Raw genomic sequence first — 10,959 nt, forward strand, 5'->3', positions numbered from 1 at the left:
AGTAGGAGACTGAAATATCATCAGGTCCCAGAAGTTTAGCTAGATAAGTTATCAAACCATTCTGAACACCTACAAACAGGAGATAGAAGAGAAAAAGAGCAGCAATTCTAGGAACAGAAAATTGATGACATTCCAGAAGGTAGGACATGCGGAGATGTGAATCCAAAGCAACAGGAAGATAGACCGTGGGGGGAGGAGCTGGCTCCTGCCAAGTGGTGGAGCAGCAGAACACAAAATCAGAACTTTCAGAAGTCTGCTCCACTGAGGGATGTCACTCCAGAGGCTAAGCAGGGGATGGAACCCTCACAGGGACAGTGTGGTCTCAGGACCCATGGGGAAACAAAAAGACCAGGGATGCCTGAGGGCAGCAGAGCTCCCAGGTATCAGAGTGGGGAAGCCAGCTACAGAGACAGAGCTGAGGAGTGAGCTCTCAGCTCACAGTTACCTTAAACCGTGATCTGAGGCACTGCCAGGCCACTGCTCTTTGAGCAGAGACCACACAAGTGGCAGATCCGGAGAGACCTCCTCCTTCCTTTTCTGAGGAGATCTCCTCCTTCCTCCTCCAGGAGGAGTGGTGCAAGAGTGCACTGCAGGAATCTGCTGGGTTTGGAGACTCTAAACAGGGCTGTGTACCACAGATAGGAATGCTTGGTCACAGGCCGGGTGAGCTCAGAGTGCAGCCAGAGACCAGGGAGACAGTGGGGATTGACTGCTTTTCTCTGAGGGTGCATTGAGGAGTGGGACCCTGTGCTCTCAGCTCCTATGGGCTGGCCAGAGATTGGGAGGTCGCCATTCTCATTTTCCTCCTCCAAAGCTGTACAGAAAGCATTGAGGGAACAAAAGCTACAGAGAGCGAACTGAGCAGATTGCTTAGCCTGGCCTCTGGCAAGGGTGGTGCAATTCTGCCTCAGGCAAAGATATTTGAGAATCACTGTAACAGGCCACTCCCCCAGAAGATCAGCAAGAACAGCCAGCCAAGACCAAGTTCACCAATCAATGAGAACAGGGGAACTCCAGAGGTAGGAGAAAGCAACACATAGAATTCATGGCTTTTTCTCCATGATCCTTTAGTCTCTCAAAGTTAAATTTTTTTTATTTTTTTTCTTATTCTATTTTTAAATTTTTCCTTTCTTATTTTAGTGTTTTTTAACTAACTTATCAATACCTTTTTAAAAATCTTTTAAAATTTTCATTGTTATAGTCATATTTTATCCCTTCATTGTATTTAACCTTATTTTTTGTATACACATAGGTTGTTTTTTTTTCCTTAAAACTTTGAGATACAATTTCTTCTAATAGATCAAAATATACCCTAAATCTAACACATAGTTTTGTACTAGTCTCTAGCCTGATCACATTCTTTCCTCTTTTTTTTTCTTTGTTCAACCAACTTCTTATCCTATAAATCCCTTTTTTAGAATCTTTTTAAATTTTCATCTTTACAGTCATATTCCATCCCTTCACAGAATTTACCCTTATTTTGTGTATATATATAAGTTTTTCTTTCCTTAAAATTTTGGGTGGTAGTTGCTTCTAACAGACCAAAATACACCCAAAATCAAATGTGTGGTTCTGTTCTATTCACCAGTCTAATATATATATATATATATATATATATATATATATATATATATATATATATATATTTTTTTTTTTTTTCCCTTTCTTCCCCTCTATTGTCTTCCCTCCCTGCCCTGGTTTTGGGTCTCTTGATTTGGTTAGTGTATATTTTTCCTGGGTCATTGCTACCCTTTTAGTATTTTGTTCTCTCATTCATCTATTCTTATCTGGATAAAATGACAAGGTGGAAAAACTCACCTCAAAAAAAAAAAAAAAGAACAACAGACAGTGCTGATGGCTAGGGACCTAATCAATGTGGACATTAGTAAGATGAAGATGTCAGAACTAGAGTTCAGAATGACGATTATCAAGGTGCTAGCTGGGCTTGAAAAAAGCATGGAAGATACTAGAGGATCCCTTTCAGGAGAAATAAAATCCCTTTCTGGAGAAATAAAAGAACTAATATCTAACAAAGATGAAATTTTTAAAGTTATTAGTGAGGTACAATCAAAAATAGAGGCTCTTACAGCTATGATAAGTGAGGCAGAGGAGAGAATTAGTGATGTAGAAGACCAAATGATGGAGAATAAAGAAGCTGAGCAAAAGAAAGATAAATGACTACTGGACAATGAGGGGAGAATTTGAGAGATAAATGATACCATAAGACAAAAATTATCAGAATAATTGGGATCCCAGAAGAAGAAGAAGAAAGGAGGGGGGTGCAAAAAGTATATTGGAGCAAATGATAGCAGGGAGTTTCCCTAATTTGGCAAAGGGAACAAGCATCAAAATCCAGGAGGCACAGAGAACCCCCCTCAAAATCAATTTAAAAAGGTCCACACCCTGGGACGCCTGGGTGGCTCAGTTGGTTAAGCAGCTGCCTTCGGCTCAGGTCATGATCCCAGCGTCCTGGGATCGAGTCCCACATCGGGCTCCTTGCTTGGCGGGGAGCCTGCTTCTCCCTCTGCCTCTGCCTGTGCTCGCTCTCTCTCTCTCTCCCTCTCTCTCTCTGACAAATAAATAAATAAAATCTTTATAAAAAAAAAAAGGTCCACACCCCATCATCTAATAGTAAAACTTACAAGCCTCAGTGACAAAGAGAAGAACTTGAAAGCAGCTTGGGACAAGAGGTCTGTAACATACAATGGGGGAAATATTAGATTGGCAGCAGACCTATCCACCGAGAACTGGAAGGCCAGAAAGGACTGCATGATCTAGTCAGAGCATGAAATGGGAAATATATGCAGCCAAGAATACTATATCCAGCTAACCTGTCATTGAAAATAGAAGGAGAGAGAAAAACCTTCCAGGACAAACAAAAACTAAAACAATTTGCAAACACCAAACCAGCCCTACAGGAAATATTGAAAGGGTAGTCTAAGCAAAGAGAGAGCCTAAAAGTAACAGACCAGAAAGGAACAGAAACAATATGCAGTAACAGTCACCTTACAGGCAATACAAAGGCACTAAATTCATATTTTTCAGTAGTTATCCTGAATGTACATGAGCTAAATGCCCCAATCAAAAGACAAAGGGATTCAGAATGGATAAAAAAAAAAAAAAAAAGACCCACTGATATGCTATCTGCAAGAAACTCATTTTAGACCCAGAGACACCTCCAGATGTAAAGTGAGGGGGTAAAAAACAATTTACCATGCTAATGGACATCAAAAGAAAGCTGGGGTGGCAATCCTTATATCAAATAAATTAGATTTTAAGCCAAAGACTATAATAAGAGACAAGGAAGGACATTATATCATACTTAAAGGGTCTGTCCAACAAGAAGACCTAACAATTTTAAATATCAATGCCCCTAACATGGGAGCAACCAATTATGTAAACCAATTAATACCAATAATATAATACAATAATAGTAAGGGACTTTAACACCCCCCTTACTGAAATGAACAGATCATCTAAGCAAAAGAGCAACAAGGAAATAAAGGCTTTAAATGACACACTGGACCAGAGGGACATCACAGATATATTCAGAACATTCTATCCCAAAACAACAGAGTACACATTCTTCTCTAGTGCACATGGAACATTCTCCAAAATAGATCACATCCTGGGTCACAAATCAGGTCTCAACCAGTATAAAAAGATTGGGATTATTTCCTGCATATTTTCAAACCACAATGCTTTGAAACTAGAACTCAACCACAAGAGAAAAGTTGGAAAGAACTCAAATACATGGAGGCTAAAGAGCATCATACTAAAGAACGAATGGGTCAACCAGGAAATTAAAGAAGAATTTTTAAAATTCATGGAAACAAATGATAATGAAAACACAACTGTTCAAAATACGTGGGACACAGCAAAGGCAGTCCTGAGAGGAAAATATATAGCAATACAAGCCGTTCTCAAGAAACAAGGAAGGTCTCAAATACACAACCTAACCCAACATCTAAAGGAGCTGGAGAAAGAACAACAAAGAAAGCCTAAATCCAGCAGGGGAAGAGAAATAATAAGGATCATAGCAGAAATCAATGAAATACAAACCAAAAGAACAGTAGAACAAATCAATAAAACTAAGAGCTTGTTCTTTGAAAGAATTAATAAGATTGATAAACCCCTGGCCAGATTTATCAAAAAGAAAAGAGAAAGAACCCAAATTAATAAAATCATGAACAAAGGAGGAGAGATCACAACCAATGCCAAAGAAATACAAACAATTATAATAACATATTATAAACAATTGTACACCAGCAAATTTCACAATCTGGAAGAAATGGATGCATTCCTAGAGACATATAAACTACCAAAACTGAACCAGGAAGAAATAGAAAACCTGAACAGACCCATAACCAGTAAGGAGATTGAAACAGTCATCAAAAATCTCCCCAAAAACAAGAGCCCAGGGCCAGACAGCTTCCCAGGGGAATTCTACCAGACATTTAAAAAAGAATTAATACCTATTCTCTTGAAATTGTTCCAAGAAATAGAAATGGAAGGAAAACTTCCAAACTCATTTTATGAGGCCAGCATTACCTTCATCCCAAAACCAAAGACCCCATCAAAAAGGAGAATTACAGACCAATATCCTTAATGAACATGGATGCGAAAATTCTCACCAAAATACTAGCCAATAGGATCCAACAGTACATTAAAAGGATTATTCACCATGACTAAGTGGGATTTATTCCTGGGCTGCAAGGTTGCTTCAACATCCACATCAATCAATGTGATACACTACATTAATAAGAGAAAGAACAAGACCTATATGATACTCTCCATAGATGCTGAAAAAGCATCTGACAAAGTACAGCATCCTTCTTGATCAAAACTCTTAACAGTGTAGGGATCCAACATACCTCAATATCATGAAAGCCATCTATGAAAAACCCACAGTGAATATCATTCTCAATGGGGAAAAACTAAGAGCTTTCTCCCTAAGGTCAGGAACACAGCAGGGCTGTCCACTATCACCACTGCTATTCAACATAGTACTAGAAGTCCTAGCCTCAGCTATCAGACAACAAAAAGAAATAAAAGGCATCTGAATTGGCAAAGAAGTCAAACTCTGACTCTTCGCAGATGATATGATACTTTGTGTGGAAAATATAAAAGACTCTGCTCCAAAACTGCTAGAACTCATACAAGAATATATGTCAGGATATAAAATCAATGCACAGAAATCAGTTGTGTTTCTATATACCAAGAGCAAGGCAGAAGAAAGAGAAATAAAGGAGTCGATCCCATTTACAATTGCACCCAAAACCATAAGATACCTAGGAATAAACCTAACCAAAGAGGCAAAGAATCTTTACTCAGAAAACTATAAAGTACTCATGAAAGAAATTGAGAAAAACACAAAGAAATGGAAAAACATTCTATGCTCATGGATTGGAAGAACAAATATTGTGAAAATGTCTATGCTACCTAAAGCAATCTACACATTTAATGCAATCCCTATCAAAATACCATAATTTTTTTTTCAAAGACATGGAATAAATAACACTAGAACTTATATGGAACCAGAAAAGACCCTGAATAGCCAGAGGAATGTTGAAAAAGAAAACCAAAGTTGGCGGCATCACAATTCCAGACTTCAAGCTCTATTACAAAGCTGTCATCATCAAGACAGTATGGCACTGGCACAAAAACAGACACACAGATCCACGGAACAGAATAGAGAGCCCAGAAATGGACCCTCAGCTCTATGGTCAACTAATCCTCAACAAAAGAGAAAAGAATGTCCAATGGAAAAAAGACAGTCTCTTTAACAAATGGTGTTGGGAAAATTGGACAGCCACATGCAGGAGAATGAAACTGCACCATTTCCTTACACCACACACAAAAACAGAATCAAAATGGATGAAAGACTTCAATGTGAGACAGGAATCCATCAAAATCCTTGAGGAGAACACAGGCAGCAACCTCTTCGACCTCAGCCACAGCAACTTCTTCCTAGAAACATCATCAAAGGCAAGGGAAGCCAGGGCAAACACAAACTATTGGGACTTCATCAAGATCAAAAGCTTTTGCACAGCAAAGGAAACAGTCAGCAAAACCAAAAGATAACTGACAGAATGGGAGAATATATTTGCAAATGACAAATCAGATAAAGGGCTAGTATCCAAAATCTATAGGAACTTCTTGAACTCAACACCCAAAGAACAAAGAATCCAATCAAGAAATGGGCAGAAGACAGAACAGACATTTCTGCAGAGAAGACATCCAAATGGTCAACAGACACATGAAAAAGTGCTCCACATCACTCAGCATCAGGGAAATACAGATCAAAACCACAGTGAGATACCACCACACACCAGTCAGAATGGCTAAAATGAACCAGTCAGGAAAGGACAGATGTTGGCAAGGATGCAGAGAAAGGGGAACCCTCCTACACTGTTGGTGGGAATGCAAGCTGTAGCCACTCTGGAAAACAGTATGGAGGTTCCTCAACAAGTTGAAAGTAGAGCTACCCTATGACCCAACAATTGCACTACTGGGTATTTACCCTAAAGATACAAATGTAGGGATTCAAAGGGGCCCATGCACCCGAATGTTTATAGCAGCAAGGTCCATAATAGTCAAACTGTGGAAAGAACCTAGATGTCCATCAACAGATGCATGGATAAAGAAGATGTGGTGTATATATACACAATGGAATACTACGTAGCCATCAAAAATCTTGCCATTTGCAACAATGTGGATGGAACTAGAGGGTATTATGCTGAGCAAAATAAGTCAATCAGAGAAAGACAATTATCATATGATCTCTCTGATATGAGGAATTTGAGAGGCAGGGCAGGGGGTCGTTGTGGGGGGGAGATGAAACAAGATGGTATCAGGAGGGAGACAAACCATAAGATACTCTTAATCTCATGAAACAAACTGATGGTTGCTGGTGGGTGGGAGGGTAGGGATAGGGTGGTTGGGTTATGGACACTGGGGAGGGTATATGCTATGGTGAGTGCTGTGTAATGTGTAAGGCTGGTAATGCACAGACCTGTACCCCCTGGGGCAAATAATACATTGTATGTTAATTTTAAAATTGTTTTGCTATTTAGTGAGGAGTTAGAATAATATCTTGTTTTTCATTATTCTACTTTTAGGAAGAAAAGGAGGTGGCCAAACCAAGTGTTAATATTCACTCATATCTGACTGTTTGCTCTAGAGTGGGTGGGGCATGGGGCGAGGGGTGAAAGAAGGGAAAGGGTAGTGTAGATACAGTAAAACTTGGTGCATCCTGTGAGAAATACGGCACTGTCAATAGAGGTAACACTCTTGGCAGTGTGTACCTAGGAGTGTAGTTTTGTGTTTTCTGTTGGTTCACTACGACTGATGTGAGCACCATGGTAAGTTTTTATGTCTAGCCTCCCTTCCTCCATTTTTCTGGTAGAGTATATGCCCTACTCCCAATCTCTTCCTTTTGGGATAACAGCCCCTTCCTCATTCCATGAAATTCTGGTAAGACCCCCTTACCTTCAGAGATGGGCAAATGACTCATCGCTGGCCAAAGGCAGCAAGCACTCCATCACCTAACCACTGGAATTGGTCCAAGGAACAGGTACATGGACCATGTTAGGTGAATGAGAATTCTTCCCTAAGCTTTAGTATATAGAGATGCTAGGATTGGGGGAGGAATTTCTCTTTCCTTTGGAATCACCGGTTAAGATACTATATATCTGGGGGCGCCTGGGTGGCTCAGTGGGTTAAAGCCTCTGCCTTCGGCTCAGGTCACGATCTCAGGGTCCTGGGATCGAGCCCCGCATCGGGCTCTCTGCTCAGCAGGGAGCCTACTTCCCTTCCTCTCTCTCTCTGCCTGCCTCTCTGCCTATTTGTGATCTCTGTCAAATAAATGAAATCTTTAAAAAAAAAAAAAGATACTGTATATCTGCAGCTGTCTGTGGCCCTATCATTGACACTCAACCCATTCCCCCAACCACTTGGAAGAAGTTCATCTGCCATAGGAAAGAAAGAAACAACCAAGCACGTACTGGAGAGAAAACATTAGGTCCATTCATCCTGAGACCCATGTGACTTATGTTCTCTTCTTCCCAGTGTATGAGCCAACAGATTTCTTTTCTTTGATTAGCTGGTTTGAGTTAGCTAATTCTGCCTGCCATCAATAGAGTCTTTACGTTAAAGATATGATTCCTTCCTCACTCCAGCAAACTATACTTACAGAGATGCTTATTAGAAACTAGTAAAGAAAAGTGGGCCTTGACCTGTGCACATCAGTTGGAGGAAAAAGGCAGAAATTGCCTCCTAAGACAATAATAGACATTAGTCAAGGGCCATCTGTATAGACTGTCTGTGCACAAAACAGATATCCACTGTCGCTTTTTTCATTAGAGGCTGAATAAATGGAGAGAAAAAACACAGAGGCTGAGTAAATAGGGGAGAAAAACATACTGAAGGATAAAGGATAGAAAACACCATCTGGAAGATAGAGACTTGCCCTCTGCAAATCACCTGCTGCTAAAACACAAAAATCAACAATGTTTCTTGGCATCTGAGGTAGGGCAGAAGACCCAGCCTATAGAAAGAAAAAGCCAGAATCTGAGAACAGGCTGACATGTATATACAGAGGATGCCATGAGATGCGTAAGAATGAAAACTGTCAAGGAAACTAAAAATACCACAGCAAAATTAAGAACTATTCTGGAGACTTATAGACCCCGACTGGTATATAGATTATCACACGTGTGATATAGAGAACAATAAACTTTCCAGAATGGAGATTAAAACGTCCAAAAATAGGGTTGCCTGGGTGGCTGAGACTGCTAAGTGTCTGCCTTTGGCTCAGGTCATGACCCCAGGGTCCTGGAATCGAGCCCTGCATGGGGCTCCCTGGTCAGCAGCAGCATCATTCACAATAACTGAACCGTGGAAGCAATCCAAGTGTCTATTGACAGGTGATAAGCAAAAAAATGATATATGCATACAATGGAGTATTGTTCAGCCTTAAAAAGGAAGGGAATTCTGCAATATGCTACAACATGGATGAAACTTGAAGACATGACACTAAGTGAAATAAGTCAGTCACATAAAGATAAGCACAATATAATGCTATTTATATGAGGTATTCTGAGTAGTCAAAATCCTAGAAACAGAAAGTAGAATGGTATTTGCCAAGGGCTGGGGAAAGGGAGGAATGAGGAGTTACTGTTTAATGGGTAAGGGGTATCAGTTTTAAGAGATGAGAAGAATTATGGAGTTGGATGATGGTGATGGTTGCACAGCATAATTAATGTATTTAATACTACTGAGCTGTATACTTAGACAGTTTTTGGAGAATCAAATTATACATGGATTTTTGACTGTGTGATTGAGAGGGGCAATGCCCCTTACCCCAACATTGTTCAAAGGTCACCTGTACCATGCCTTTCCAATGAGCACATTTTACCAATCCTATCTTCAACATAAAAATTTCCCTTTTTTGACAATTGCCATTATTTCTATAAGTAAACTGTGCTGCAAATTATTTTCTGAGAATTTGAGTCTTCACCATTCTGTCTCTTCCCACCTTTACAGTACAAAGAGACCAACACTTTAATCAACACCATACTTGAGGTCCAGCCAAGGTCATCTTCTGGTGGAGAGGGAAAAAGCAATGATGAAATTGTCCAAGAACTTGTCGCTTCAGTCCAGACCAGAGTTCCAGGTAATAAATAATCCCTAGCATCTGTACATCATGGGACTTTTAGGAATAAACTCAGAAAGCTGAGTGATGAGCAGGTATCCAAATCTGCTTTATTACATACACTTTTCTTTATGTAGAGAGCACTTCTGACCTGGAGCTCTCCATGGAAGTCTTGAGGATCTCAACAAGCCAACTGCCAGAAGCATTAGGAGCAAGTTGGTTTCTAAGCCCACGAAGGTTAATCAGCCTTTTTCCTGAGCTTCTTTGTGCCTCTAGACCTGTCCTGCCCAAGACAGTAACCATTAGCCACATGTGGCTACTTAAACTTAAATATAAATAAGTAAAATTTAAAATTCATTTCCTCAGTTACACCAGCCACATTTTGAGTGCTACCATATCGGACAACACAGAAGACATTTCCATTATTGTAAAATTTTTCATTAGACAGCCCTTCTCTAGAATCTGTGTCATTTTTTTCCTAGATTCAAGAGAAATAGCTAAATTATTATTACCTTGCTTTCTGGTGAGTTAAGGAATCTTGCCAAATGATCAGTGATCTATTCTCACACTTTTCTTAGAATGACTATAGGTTTACACTTCCTAGTCTGGTGTAAAATTAAACTGTGCTTCTCTCTCTACTCACAACACTTTTGATATCAAATGTGTGGGCTTCAATTCTCCAACTCTCTGGACACCAACTGGGTATCCTACAATCCAATTTTGACACTAACCAGAGTTAGCTCAGACCCCACAGGTTAAGGGCTCAATCCCATAAGACTGTACTCCACTTTAGATGCCAATCTCAAGTCCCAAGTTGTGACCTATAATTCTAACTGGCAATAATTTGGGGGTTCCCACAACCCCCTTCTTGGGTTTATAATTTGCTAGAATGGCCCACAGAACTCAAGAAAAACACATTTACCAGTTTATTATAAAGGATATAAAAAGGGGTACAGATAAACAACCACATGAAGAGGTGCATAGGCCAAGGTCTAGAAGAGTCTCAAGAGCAGGAGCTTCTGTCCCCATGGACAGGGTACACCACCCTCCTAGTGCACAGAAGCTCTCGAAACCCCTTCAGTTAGGGTCTCTATGGAGGCTTCATTATTAGGCATAATAGACTAAGTCATTAGCCATTAGTGATTGATTTAACTTTCAGCCCCTCTCTTCTCCGAAGAGGTCAGAGGAGAAAGCTGAAAGTTCCCAAAGTCTAATCACATGGTTCACCTGACAACAAGCCCTCCACCCTTCAAGGCTTTTCAAAGCCACATCGTTAACAAAGACTTTCCTTTCACCTTTAACAC

At 40.1% G+C, this 10,959-nt stretch overlaps 1 protein-coding gene across 1 annotated transcript in view; it reads left to right on the plus strand.

Annotated features, from left to right (window-relative positions):
• DNAH6 (dynein axonemal heavy chain 6) overlaps nucleotides 1–10,959 on the plus strand; it is a gene marked incomplete at its 5' end in the record, with an annotated part of 237,936 nt that overhangs the window by 206,006 nt on the left and 20,971 nt on the right. Inside the window, one exon of the mRNA XM_080813644.1 lies at nucleotides 9,547–9,676. Coding sequence (XP_080669770.1) covers nucleotides 9,547–9,676 — 130 coding nt within the window. The remainder of the gene's footprint in view (nucleotides 1–9,546; nucleotides 9,677–10,959) is intronic.

Source organism: Martes martes, assembly GCF_963455335.1.
Source record: "Martes martes genome assembly, chromosome: 9".
Taxonomy (NCBI): Eukaryota; Metazoa; Chordata; class Mammalia; order Carnivora; family Mustelidae; genus Martes; species Martes martes.